This window comes from Eimeria maxima, genomic scaffold, assembly GCF_000499605.1.
Source record: "Eimeria maxima Weybridge genomic scaffold, Emw_scaff972, whole genome shotgun sequence".
Classification (NCBI taxonomy): Eukaryota; Apicomplexa; class Conoidasida; order Eucoccidiorida; family Eimeriidae; genus Eimeria; species Eimeria maxima.
Genome location: NW_013566901.1, coordinates 1 through 13386, shown reverse-complemented (window position 1 = coordinate 13386; position 13386 = coordinate 1). Strand labels below are relative to the sequence as shown.

Sequence of the window (13386 nt, the reverse complement as noted above, 5' to 3'; positions counted from 1 at the left end):
TATATATATATATATATATATATATATATATATAGGTCCAGCTTTGAGTTTCGCCGTTTGTATGGAGCATGCATTTGGGGTGCTTATTTATTTCGTGCTTCAGGGGTTTTGACAATGAACGACTTCTACAACACGTACGTGCGGCAGTACCAACACAACCAATTTCAGTATTGGCTGCTGCTCATGATGGCGAGCGTAATGAAGCGAGTTGTATCCAGCAGGTGCGCTTCCTTACACGAAAAAATGCAATCGTTCGAAGAGTGATGTGTAATATAATGTGTACTAGAGTGCGGAACACATGAATGCTGAATAATGTTCACCTCTTCAGATCGGGGGCCATGCACTCATGAGTATTCTCGGCCGCTGAGGTATAGGGCACTTGTTTGCTGCTACTTGGCGCTTTCGCAGGCCCCACGCTGGATTTATGGTATTGAAGTTCGACTCTGCACAAGCCCTAGGCCTCAATCGGGGGCGCAGTGGCGCCAATGAATTGGATCGGGGGGCAATTGACTCGCTGCAGCGGCAGGTGGCGGCGAGCGTAGAAGGGAAGCTGGACCGTTCGCTGCAGCGGTTCCAGAATTTTCAGTTTGTGCAGAGTCCGCTGATTGCTGCGACTTCCGCGATGCGGCCGAACGTGTCGGTGACAGGGTACTTGGAGCGCACAAAGGCGGGAAACTTTGTAGATCATGGAATATTTGGGGTGGACATGGAGACGGACACCTTAGAGGAACTGAAGGAACGCATGCAGCCAGGCAACCTGCTTGTAGATGTTTCTCTTGTCGATCCGTGGAGTTCCAGGCCGCTATCGGACTGGCCAGATCCGCTGCAGCGCGACGTTCTTGCGTTAACAGCATACACTGCCACGCAGCTGCTTTGTGCAGAGCTGCAGTGGGACCCGTCCCTAGGCAACCTGGGACACGTGGAAGTGGTGTACTCAGGCTTTGCTGACGTCTACGACTCAGCTGGGGGGTCGCAGCAGTCGAAGGCGAAGTTCGACCCGGACGTTCAGGTGCTGCTGCTAAGAGACAATCAGAAGTTCGTTGAAGATGGTCTAGAAGAAGGAAGCAAGGAGAAGATCACGAACCTGATGGCCCAGGAGCCGCTGCAGTGGGGGCAGAAGCGTGTCATTGACGCAGAAAGAATCAAATGGAAAGGCGTTGCCAGACTGCTGCGTGGCGGTCAGCTGTACAGGAAGAGTGCATTTGGGACAGGCCTGCCACCCACGCTTCGGAGGAACGCGGAGGACCTACTTAAACCCAATGTCGTGCTCATTCACATCGTCATTCAGGGGTTGGGAGATATGACTCCAGATACCCTAGGCTTTGATATGACTGCCAGCGAGATGGCGAGCCGGCTTGTTCGAAGGTGCAGAGGAATCTACGATCCTGTCCTCCTCAAGTCGGTCACACCTTTTGTAAAGGTGAGGGAGGAGACAAGCACATGCGTAGTTCACAGCGCATGCACTGTTGATGCATCATCGTGTGAACAACCCCTTGTAAAGCAGAGCGCGTGCATACGGCCTACATGCTTGTTACGTTTTACGAGAGTTCTATTGAATTGATGCTTAACGAATTCTGCGTGCTGAAGTGCTAGATTCTTATCGAATAAATTCTGCGAAGATTACTAGTTTCGTATGACGAACTCGACGAACCGCGGCGTCGGTCCTGTTCCTCGTTTGCGTGTTCAGGAAATGCAGGTCAAGAACGAGCGGCAGTGCGTTGGGGACATGCCCAAGTGGGTGGTCTTGGTATCGACTCTTGGAGTGGCGCTTTTCTTCATTATCCTTATAACGCTGCTACTGTACCACGACAAGATTAAACTTCCCTGGTGGATAATGTGCATTTGCAGCAGCCGAGCCCCTTGGGAAGAGTCGTCAGCAGCCTCCAGCATGTCGAATGGCTTTGGCCCCGAAATTCTTGAGAAGCAAAGCAACTCCACGCGCGATATCATTGCATTTGCCCCTCCTCTGAAAGAAATGACGTCAAGTTTGTCATGAACGCACAAGCAAGTATGAGTGGATGCCGGCTTCTTCGATAAGCTTGGCTTGCCCTGGACCACACTCAGTTGGTGAGCCCATGCTCATACTGTTGTCGTGGACGGCTCATGTACGAACACATCTCATGGTGCACTAGAACAGGTGGGGCTTGTTTTTGCATTCTGCACGTTTTCCTCTTCGCCGCTAGCTGCTGCACTGCACAGGACTAATGCAAAAGTGCTGTTGAACTACGAAGCTTTGTCAAGGCGCCAGTCCCTTTTTGGCAACGACCACGGACAGAAACACCATTAAGGAATTGTCTACCTGCTTCACTGTGAACACGGAGGGGTTTCCTTTATGGTGTTCGCCTGCCAAATGTTTGCGGGCGGCAAGGGAATCCCTTTTTCGTCTGACCGCTCCCTGCAAGAAATGCGTCCTTTTTCAAGCTGCAAACCAATCGTTCAATAGAGTACGTAGACTGAGCTTCCTGCCAATAGTACTACTACATTCGAATCGAGCACCAGCCCTGTCTCCTAAAAGTGTGCTAAAACAGCTACCTCTAAATAACTACTGAACTCAGTTCACAACTTACACGGGAACCTTCTCTGGTGCGTAGGACAAATAGCCGTCCAGCCGGTGTTAACACTGACCACCATAGATGCTGTCAACGGACTAGAAATGCGAGCGACAATTTACAACACAGGAACACACCAGAACCCACGTAAATGAACGCAGAAACCACAGCCAAGCCACTAACTAACAGACCCAAGGAATAACAGAATATATAAACTCTAGGACTAACAAGTCTATACACGATCGTTGGCGCCGAAGCGCCCCAAAAATTTGTTCGAGATGCATTGTAACGCGGCAGACACACGGCAATCTTTAGTAAAAGGCGAAAGATTGGTGCGTGATGTGTCTGCCGCTGCATCATGTCAGCTAATGTGGGGGATGAGCCCCACCCGCTGACGGTTGAAACCGCGAATAGGAGCGTAACGACGTCACCGCATCTCCCCATTCATATCCTGAAATTTGCGATGGGATTTTTTTTTGGAAGGTTCCACCTTTTTCAGTTGAATACAATTATGTTTTGGCTCGCCATCTTCGAGTACAGGGGCCATTTACACCCAACACGCCATGCATTGGAGCAGCCATTCCTGTGCAGCTCCCAACTGCAAACGCAAATTTCTGCTTCATTGCGTCCAGCCAGTGCGTTAACTTTAAGAAAAATGATGAGTATTTTAAAGCTAAACTCCTATTCGATTCTGATCACAAAGATTTGTTGTCCGGGCACCATGGCTTGGAGCGAATGAAGTCTCTTCGTTCTGAAAGTAAGCAACTTCGTCTTGGTTTAGTGGCTCGTTAATAATTAGATTATTTTCAGCAGAGATCACTTGAGTATATACCATCTACTTCCCCTTGCGCAGGAACGATACATGTAAGGCGAGAGTGTAGGCCAGTTGGCGAACAACGCGCCCCCCTTTTTTCCGCTGCCTCCGATCTTTCTCCCTTCGTGTCTTCCAGGAGTTAGTGGCTTTAACTAAGTTTTACATATTTTAGAAATTTTTGCGAGTTTCCAAGCGTTTCCAAGCCGACCTCTTATGACTGAATTCGCCACAAGAAAACAAAGTTGACGGGGGGGTGCCCACCTCGACGAGAGCAAACAGATCTATGAAAGGATGACGAAAGATCACCATTCCAAGATGGGGAGCAACTTAGAAATGAGCATAATGAATGTTAACGTACGTGTGCTCGTCAAGCAGGTGAGCATTGGGGTGCTCACGTAAGAAGAGCAATCGAGAGGGCGCATGAAAGCACTCATGCATCAGGGACGCAGTTGAGATGGCAAGAGCGCATTGCGGAGAGAACAAATTCTGGACTGAATTGTTTATTCGTTGTTGCACTTGATACACGTTTGTACCCAAAGGGCGAATCGCCCTCTGACGAATGAATCCCATTGCCACTCAAGCTAAGCGTTCATTGCTGTTGTCTCGTTACTCTTAATGCTCATCCTCCAAATTATTTTAAAAAGTGCAAGTTTCGACCTGATTAGCTATTTGGTAGTTCCTTATGACGGCCTATCATTTTCTTCCAGCCAGACGAGTTCTTCCTAGTCTGCGTTTCATTCTAGCTCTGCTTGTCAAGAACATTTAGCCTGTCCGTTGTTTCAACGAAAAAAAGGAGAAAAACGCCCGAAGGCTGCGATTTCATCGCACGTAGAGGACGCGTATCATTTACTGCGTTCTCTGTGCTAATTATGAACTTACAAATTGCATGCCGCTCACCCATGCTTCGAGCACGGCATTCTAAGCACTGACACACACAGACGTACACACATACAACATACATACATACATACATACATACATATATACATACATACATACATACATACATACATACATACATACATACATTACATACATTACATACATTACATACATTACATACATATATATACACACACACGCATGCCACTGCTGGGCGAGCACTGCTATCTTCCTGGAACACAATAGCCATTTCTGCCTCCTTTGTATGAGTATGAGTCCTGGGTTCTTCAACTTGTCCTTTGGTATAGAGTATTTTTGAATAAGGCGGAACTCCGATCGTACCTGGACCGAACCATTCAGGCTTCTGACTCGAGCGCCTGCGGAAGTGTAGGCTGCGGAGGGGGAGGAGAGTCAAGTGCCAACACGACGACTTCCCGGACATTTCTTGACAAGGAAGGTTCTGCGAGAATGCGCTGCAACTGCTGCTGAATCAGTTGCTGCCGTTGTTCATCGTATTGCCTCCAAGGTAGAAATATCTTTGCCCCCCGCGAAGCAGCCACGGGGTTGATGCGGTCGGCCTGCAGCGTAGCACGCAATTAAGAGCCTCGCGGAGGACCAAAATACTTTGCTGCAAATGCTCTCCCCGATAGATGGAAGATGCACGAGGAGGTCCCAGAGAGCTGCTTTGTCCACCAAGAGCAAAATTTCCAACCGCCAGCGTACCCTCGATGGCGGTTGCAATCCATGCACGAACTAGGGAGAATTGAGCTGTGTACGCTGTACTTGAATTGTTCACCGCCAATAATTTTGTGTTTGTCTGGGTCGCATAAAATACGAATGGATGCCTACCTGGAGAATGACCCCCGCGAGGAGTTCATAGCCTTTCCCGTCGCTCCTGTGGAAGTGGACATGATTGACAGCAGCAAACGCATACACCAAAGACCGCAGTCTGTTGGGATTCTTCAGAGAGAAGGCAGGATGATGCAGCAAGGCGGCTATGCGTTCCACTTGGTCTGGCAGGTCTGAGAGAGCTTGAGCTTTGAACCACTTGTCAACCACAAGAGAGTCTCCTGCGCAAGAAGAAAGCGACATCGTTCATCAGAAACGCTAGAGTAGAACGCGTGAACATGTGGTTGTGCATGCGCACACTCGGGGACTCAGCTCGCTTCCCAGTCTCAGTTGTAAGTAGGCGGCCAGCGGCGGCTGTGGCGGCCAAGCACGTTGACGGTGCCTGCTGTGCTAAAACCCAGGTGGAAGCAAATCCTGCTTCCTTGTGTGTGAGCTTTGCGTTAAATCGAACCTGCTGCGTCGTCGTAGAAGCGCGAAAAGGCCTTCTCTCGTTGCATAACGGGTATATTACTGAGGGCAATGAGGCCTGCGTATTTATCTGTCATGCATTTTGCCTCTGTGAAGTGCTTATATGCCCTTTCCACCGCCTCTTCATCGCCCATAGCCGAAAGGAAGTGCAGCAAAGTATTCCGTAGCTTCCTTCTGCCGGTTGCCTCCTCCGTCACCTCGTCCTCCTGATCGGTGGGAAGGGTGAGCTGTTTATACAACTCACTCATTTCAGGCTTCAGCGCAGTCGCCAAGTCCGCCTTAACCGTTCTTATGGCTTTGTGCAGCGCTTCTGGATTAACGGGCCTCATCTCCGTAGAAAGACCATTCCAGTCAGGCAGCTGCAGGATGAGTGCCTGGAATATAAAAAGAAAACAAGAAGACACACCTTCCCATGTAAAGCCGTCGAGATATCCACAGTGTGTACAGCCACACTGCCTCAGAAGTCCTTTTACCATGATCCATGCCAGTTCCAGTGGCACCATGTGTGCACACCCGAATTGAGCTTAAAGAGGCATGCATGCTTTGGAGACGCATCTGCTATCCATTCGGCTGTCTGTGCACCACTTCAGGCAGTCAAACGCGCAGACCTATTCCCCTCCTGCTTGCGGTCCAAGAGTCGTCTGACGTAAAGAGCAGCTTTCGTGGATTAAGAGGAACTGTACATCGACTGGTTCTTTGATAAGGATAGAAATTAGGGGGGAACGTGGATATGGATTTACCTTCAGTGCGTTGTCCGTCGCCTGGTCGGTAAGGATTGTCCTCAGTCCCTCGACGTAATCATCGGGAAGTTGTTCGAGCTTCTGTGCATTTCCTTTTGCAGAGATCCGCTTAGAACGGGAAATAACGATTGGTGTTGCCAGGGCCCTGGAAGCGAACCACTTGGTCACTGGATCCGTGTCGTAAGCCAGAAGAAATGCGCTTTCTTTGGCTGTCTGGGGACGGTTTATCAAACGCACTGGAGCGGAGAACCCCCGCAATATTGAAGGTACGCAGTCTTCTCGTACACCTCTGACTCGAAATGTCTGTTCCTCTTCCGTCATCTCTAACACCTGAAGGCAGGAGAGAACGAAAAGGCACCGGCAATGACAAGAGTGACACGGAGGACGAAAAGCCATGGGGACTTTGAAATGAGAAGTTGTGCAGCGAGGCATGATGGACCTATTGGGATAACGGACTGGAGCGGCACCTGCACCGAACGAGGGAGGTAAAAGCACAAGGAAGGACAAAGTCGGTTAAAAATAGACAACAAAGACGTGCAGAAAGGAGCAATGGAGCAAAATCGCAGCACAAAGCAAACGGTTTTGTCAGCTAAAGGTACAACAATAAGATTGCCTTTCACTATTGAATGCTTCTGCAAAGAAACGCATATGGAGAAGGACGGCAATTATTGGGAATGCGCTACTAGCCCAGAGGTACAGGAGACAAAATGGCCAAAGGTGAATGCATGCTTTTTGCTGTGGTGTCCTCATTTCCAAAAGACAGCTCCAAGTATCATCATTGTGCTTTTTTGTGTTTGCTTCTGGCGCAGCTATTAATAAAACATCAATACAGTGATACTGACATATAAAGATTCATATGTTTTATTGGTCTATGCTATACTACCGGCATGACAAATACAAATACATGCCAAGGGCATTGTACGGGGGCGGCATGACTCATTTTTCTCTTGTTACCACTGCGGGTTGCAGCAAATCTTGGTGGGAAGCCCTCCCTATGAGCCCGATCTTGATAGGAATGAGTTGGGGCCGCTTGGTCTCTTGGCCCCGAGTCGGCGGGGTATGCTGCCTAAAGCTTATTTCGAAGGCTTTTTCATCTTCTTTGTACTCAGACCGCAGAACTTCGAGGCGTGGTGTGCCAGCCTGCAGCCAAACAAGGCACTTGATACATGGCTGGGGACCGGAAAAGCGAAGGCTCAGCGGAATGAAGCGTACGTGCTCCTTGTTGAAACAGTTCAACTCGGACAGACAGGGCGTGCACGATGACTCCTTGGGGAAGGACCATAGAAAGGCGAGGTGGGCATTCCGCAGGCAGGACAAAGTGAGCGTATATGGAATGAGACTTCAATAATGTAGCACAGTTCGGGTGCGTCGCCACTCCTCGATAGCGCCAACAAACGAATGCAGGGATTATCATTACTGCATTGCTTGTTCACGCCTGTATGGCTTTTAGTGAAGCGGATGCTACAGTTGGAGATCCATCTAGTTTCCGTCTCATACCCAGTACTCACATAACGTTCAGCTGAATCTCAACAGTTACCTTCCCTTCAACTGACATTCAACACTCATATTCCCTTCAGTCCCCACTCAATACTGCATTGGATATACTTCAATGTTGCTACCTGACTGTACCAACGATCCATTTGGTCCAGGTTTATGCCGTTTGCATCCGCCATGGCGGCCCGAAAGTCGTCGCAGGTGGCTGGCTTATTATCGTGGCGTTTGAAGTACAAATCCATTCCCTTCCGGAACCCAGAGGCACCAAGCAAGGTGTAGTATCTGGACAGCCAGATAAACAGCAGAAGAATGCAATGGCAGTTGAAAATGGGAGAAACACTGAGGTGTATGACTGGAAGTGCTCCTGAAGTGGTGCTGTCGCTTCCACACCGACTGCTTCTACAAATGAAGCGAACTCCCAGTTACCTTCAGTGAGCAGAGGATCTGTTCACTGATGGTAGGCTATTTCGACCTTGGGCAAGTAGATTTCGAGTTAAACACAATTGAAAATGTAAACTGGTCTCACATGCGTACGACCTCTGCGCCCTTGTCATAAACTGTGGCTGTGTAGAAGTTATCCATAGCCAAGTAACTCTCTGGGCGTATGGGATGAGCCATGGGGCCGTCATCTTCTGGGAATTGCCGTGAAATCAAATCTGCAACTTCTTTAATCCGCTGTACTCCGGCAGACATAAAAGTTCCCATGAACAGCTGTTCCCGAAACACCGTTAGGCCTTCCTTTAGTGTCAATTGAAACCAATCCCTAAGCAGGACAAGCAACAAGCCTACGAACATCCGAACAGATGAAGTAATGAGAAGCGTTCAAACAAGACGCACAAAGACTATCACAAACATCCGTACGCCGGCGAGCACACGCTCTGCGCTGCCCGGTGTTTGTTCTGCTGTACGGGTGTTGCAAGCGTTTCACCTTCTGCTTCAAACGAGCTTGGCACAGCCCAGAAAACACATCACTGAATTTGCGCATACAGAACAGAAACGGATAACAAGTTGGGGAGTTACCGGACTGTCACGCGGTTGCCTGTCCAGTTGTGGAAGTATTCATGCCCGACAACTGCAAGGACGCGTTCAAAATCGTCATCTGAAACAGAACATCAACACAGGCTATATAGCCCACGTACTGTATCACAAACCCCAAATGTGAAGCCCAATGAACCACACAAAGATACACCGAGGCGAAATTAGCAAGTGGACGCGTCGCTGTTGCTTGCTGCTTGAAAAGCAGGGAAACCATCAAATCGCTGCGCCGAACCACTAAGAGTTGCATCGTGACACCGAATGCCAGGATATTATCAGATCCAGAAGGCTCCTCTGCTGCGGTGCTGCTGCAGTAGCAACAGAAGCACTTGCAACATCTGCAGCCCAAACAACACTAGTGGAATTGGTGCTAACCTGTGCTGGTTTGCATGCTTGCGAGGAGAAGAGAGCAATTGAAGATATTGAGGCCTTTGTTCTCCATGGCCCCGGCATTGAAGTCAGAGACGCATGCGACGTTAAAGGTATCCAAATCATACTCCCTTCCAAAATGGTCTTCCTCCCATTTCATGCTCACCTTCACGCTGTGCATTGCCCAATTGAGCTTGTGCATCTGTTCCGGCTCGCTGTAAACCGCAAGTGCAACTTCTTTGCCACTCTGCAGCGGAGGTGCCAGAAAAAGCCATATATCCATACACATACACATACACGTACACAGACAGACAGACAGACAGACAGACAGACACACACACACACATACACACACATACACACACACACACACACACACACACACACATACACACACATACTCACAAAATAAGCAACAGAATTAGGAGCGATGTTACACATATGCACAACTGACGAACTCCCAAGTGATGCGCGTGCACGTACGCGCGAAAAAGAGCACACACGCACACACACGCTGGAGTAATCTTAGAAGGTGTGGAAGGTTTGTGGGTCGTGGGTCGAACTTTGGTGGTAAATGTGTCCACTATAGCAGCAAAATCGCCTGCCAAAATTGCAAAAAGATAACTCGGCTTGGGATGAGGGTCTGTGAAAACCACGAAGTGACGGTCGGGAGAATCTTGCACGGGTCCTTCCTCTGTCTTGTTGCCGTTGCTTAGGAGGACAGGATATTTTTCCTTGTTTGCTTCCAGACGAACCTGAAGATTAAGCAACATACTGGAACGAGCACAACCCTCTCCAGATGCCAGGAGTTGAAATGCACCACACCGTTGCCGTTGACTCCAATGCACTCTTATGCTGCACACCTTCAGAAATGAGGTACGGAAAGCGAGTGCGTGCTTACAGTATACTTTGCCAGCACATCAGGCCTGTCCAGGAAATATGTTATTCTCCTGAATCCTTCAGCCTCACACTGCGTCACCAGAGCACTCCCAGAGGCATACAGTCCTCTAAGTTTTAAGTTTGCTTTCGGGTGAATATCCACCTGTGTTTGGAGGGTAAAGGATTCCCCTGCTTCCTTAGGAAGAACAGCTTTACTGATTATCAAACTGCCGTCGCTGCCGAGACGGTAGCCCTCTTCACCGTCAGCCATCGCATTGGGGTTGCCTGAATCGCTTATTTTCTTCCCGTTCAATGTCAAAGAGACGAGGTCCAATTCCTCCCCATTCAAGACCAAGTCTGTAGGGGATGTGCCGATAGTTCGCTGCATAATTATAGTGGCTATCACCTAAAATACACCGCAAACAATTACCACTAATTCTTGATACCTAAGCTGTGGAACCGTAACTCTATCGTAGAGATACTTAACACCAGTAAACATGCAGCAATCGCTGACCTTGGTGTTTGTTTCTTCTAGGAAAAAGTCTAGGTCTACAGAATCAACGGCGAAATCTGATGGCTTGTATTCATCTCTGAATTTCTCCCCCGGTCGGCCCCTTTGTTTGGCTCTAATCGCAGTGAGTTCTGACCCATATGTATTGCCACCTGCATCAGGAGGGTCCGCTGTGGCTGTGAGGTGGGCGTCTTCTTGCTTTGGATGTGCATGCGCGTTTGCCCTTGTCCTCGCATTCGGCTGTTGTGGGCCATTGCCTCGCCGATGTCCATGAGGTGAACGGGCACCTGCATCTGCATGCTGCTCACTCGCATTGGTAGGACGCAAGGAAGCATTGCCCAGCTCCTCTCCCTCCTCTCTTTGTACCTCTGCGGGGGAACTTGCAGCTGCAGCCATTTGGATGTGCGGCAACAGCGAGAATGCTCCAGAGGAAGCTCCTGCTACGTTCGCATATGGGGCAGACATTCCTTGCCATCTTCTCCAAGAATGAGGGGAGGATGGAGTTAGCAGAGAGGTCAACAGGGACGGAGCTGCGGCGTCCAAATAGTAATTGGAGCCGTTTCCAGCTTTAATATCTAGACCAACACAACCTACCAAGGAGGTCAAACAAAGCACAATGAAACCAGGTCCGAGGGCCACATCAGAGGAAAATGAAGGCCCACCGCTGTCACCAGATCAGGCGGTGCTCAGCAAGCTAGGAACAGAACACTGTTTCCTGTGAGGCAGCATTGGACTCGGTCCTTGCGTTGGTCGCGGGAGAAAAAGGGTACATAGACAGCACCCAAATCCCGAAATAAGTATCTCATATTTGCAGTGTTTTGCTCACTGCTGTGCTACTTACTGATTCCTGTTCCTCGGGTTACTTCATGAAGAAGAACAGGCGCTACAAGGAAGCCGAGGTGAGGTGCGGTCAGCCACATTTTCTCGCCGGCAGGGGAGGTGTAGGCCAGAAAGGTCGGGGTAATATCACAAAACAGATAATTAAACACAGATACACATTCCTATTCACATTATAGAGTCTACTGAACCTATAATTGATGCTTTAGTCGTCCACACTCTACCCGTACAGCCCACGGCGGTTCACCAACGGTCACCGTAGCGCAGGCGGCAACCATTCGTGGGTCGGCAACGTGTGTCACATTCCTCTCGGTGGTTTGAAACTTGACAGGGGAAATAGTTAGCACTAAAAACTATATATGCAAAGTTCGGTTGCTAGGCTATATAACTGACATTGTAATAAAGCGTGCAACCATTGGCATCGTCCCGTTGCCTGCAAAAGTACAAGCGCAAATGCCGCTTCCCTCAATCTCTGCCCAAAGACAGAGAGAACATATTTATGGCTAATTGTGATGCGTTTTGGCTGAGATATAGGGAGGCCCCATTTAACCCCCATGTGCATTGTGTCTTCAAACATACACTACTAAGGAGCAAACTACAGCAAATAGACTGGCGAAGTGGTCAAACTACCTGTCACCTCACAGAGGGTATCAGCGTAGCGATGAGTTCGAATCTTACGATTAACGATCAAGGGACTTCCCACAATAGTTTTCCACGCACTCAAATCACCGGATTCAGCTGCTTGCCACCAAATATGTTTCAATAGGAATCCCCACACTTGCGGGTGACTTAAAGGGGCTGTCGACAACTGGCTAAGTCAAGGAGGCATAAGCAAACACCAATCAAGGGAGATCAACCCACAATTACTGTATGACCATTTTGCGTCTCCCGGCTCAGTCTTTGTCGCTACGCTCTTCCCTTTCCGTGGTTGCTGCCACGGAAAGGGAAGAGCGTAGCGACTAAGGGTAGTAAGCTGGCACTGCTACGCATTAGTGCCTGTAGTGTCTCGTACCTTCCTACAAAAGCATTTCACATATAAGCTTGAAGCAATGAAGGCTGAACGGGAGGCAACAACATAAGTAGGTCCCAAATTCCCTCTAGCCACCAGAGTAGGAAATTTGAAAGCGCCTTATCGTCCACCGCCCACTGAAGTACGGCAAAATCGCTGAGACACAACTAACGGCCCACATGCCTCGCCCGCATGCAGCTCCCAATACTCGGTAGTGCTTCGTGACTCTTGAAATGTAAAGGCAGACCAAAAGGTTCAAACAAATTCGTATTCGGATGCAAGAGAAGACAAATACCTCCCTCGAACATCCGTTCATTCGACTGAGAAACTCCCAGCAGATTGGTAGAAGTTTCCGCGATTGAAGGGGTGCGTCGGCAGACCTTAGCTGGCTACGTCTTGCCGCCAGCTCGGCCTTTACCTGGAGATGCGCTCAGGAGCTTGTCGAGTTTCATCGTAAGGAAAAAAGCAACTGCGAGGTGTTTCGCAGGCTCAGCCGACGTAACGAAAGGGTGTGTCAAGTAAAGCTTATATACATTTGACTACATGTGCTATATTTACATATACTAGGTTTTCGGGTTTGGAGCTGATGGGGCAGCAGTCTGCGAGCTGCAGTCCAACCCCTCGATGTCCAGGACTTGGGAAGCTGCAGAAGGAGGAAAAACAGCCAGGGAGAAGAGCACAAGCCGTGAGCTCTTCTCAGACACCAAGAAACCACCAAGTACATACTACACCCTTAACTCTAGACCGTACACCTTAGTCCCTAACTCGGCACCCCACTCGAAACCCAAAGACAAAACCTCTGCTTGCCTGATAGCGTCCGGAGCACCTTCTCTCCCTTCGCAGCCAAAATTGTCTCCACATCGCTCTCCTCCTCCCCAAACCACTTCAGACGATCCGCCACCAAGTGCACTGCACTCAAACAGACATATAATTATATATATATTATATAT

The 13386-nt window shown here is 49.1% G+C and overlaps 2 protein-coding genes across 2 annotated transcripts; one reads left to right on the top strand and one right to left on the bottom strand.

The window, feature by feature from the left end:
* Nucleotides 1-114: 114 nt before the first annotated feature.
* Nucleotides 115-1996, top strand: EMWEY_00046650 (hypothetical protein, conserved; the record flags this gene model as incomplete). The annotated part of the gene is made up of 3 exons (XM_013483143.1): nt 115-221; nt 409-1420; nt 1688-1996. 3 exons carry the CDS (start codon nt 115-117, stop codon nt 1994-1996), a joined length of 1428 nt encoding a protein of 475 aa, XP_013338597.1.
* A 2605-nt stretch (nt 1997-4601) lies between these two features.
* On the bottom strand, nt 4602-11510 carry EMWEY_00046640 (aminopeptidase N, putative; the record flags this gene model as incomplete). Its single annotated transcript, XM_013483142.1, has 13 exons — nt 4602-4823; nt 5095-5315; nt 5546-5936; nt 6303-6632; nt 7257-7442; nt 7922-8078; nt 8323-8559; nt 8817-8895; nt 9207-9447; nt 9764-9955; nt 10102-10485; nt 10594-11180; nt 11432-11510. The coding sequence occupies 13 exons, from the start codon at nt 11508-11510 to the stop codon at nt 4602-4604; spliced, it is 3306 nt and encodes a 1101-aa protein (XP_013338596.1).
* Nucleotides 11511-13386: the final 1876 nt, after the last annotated feature.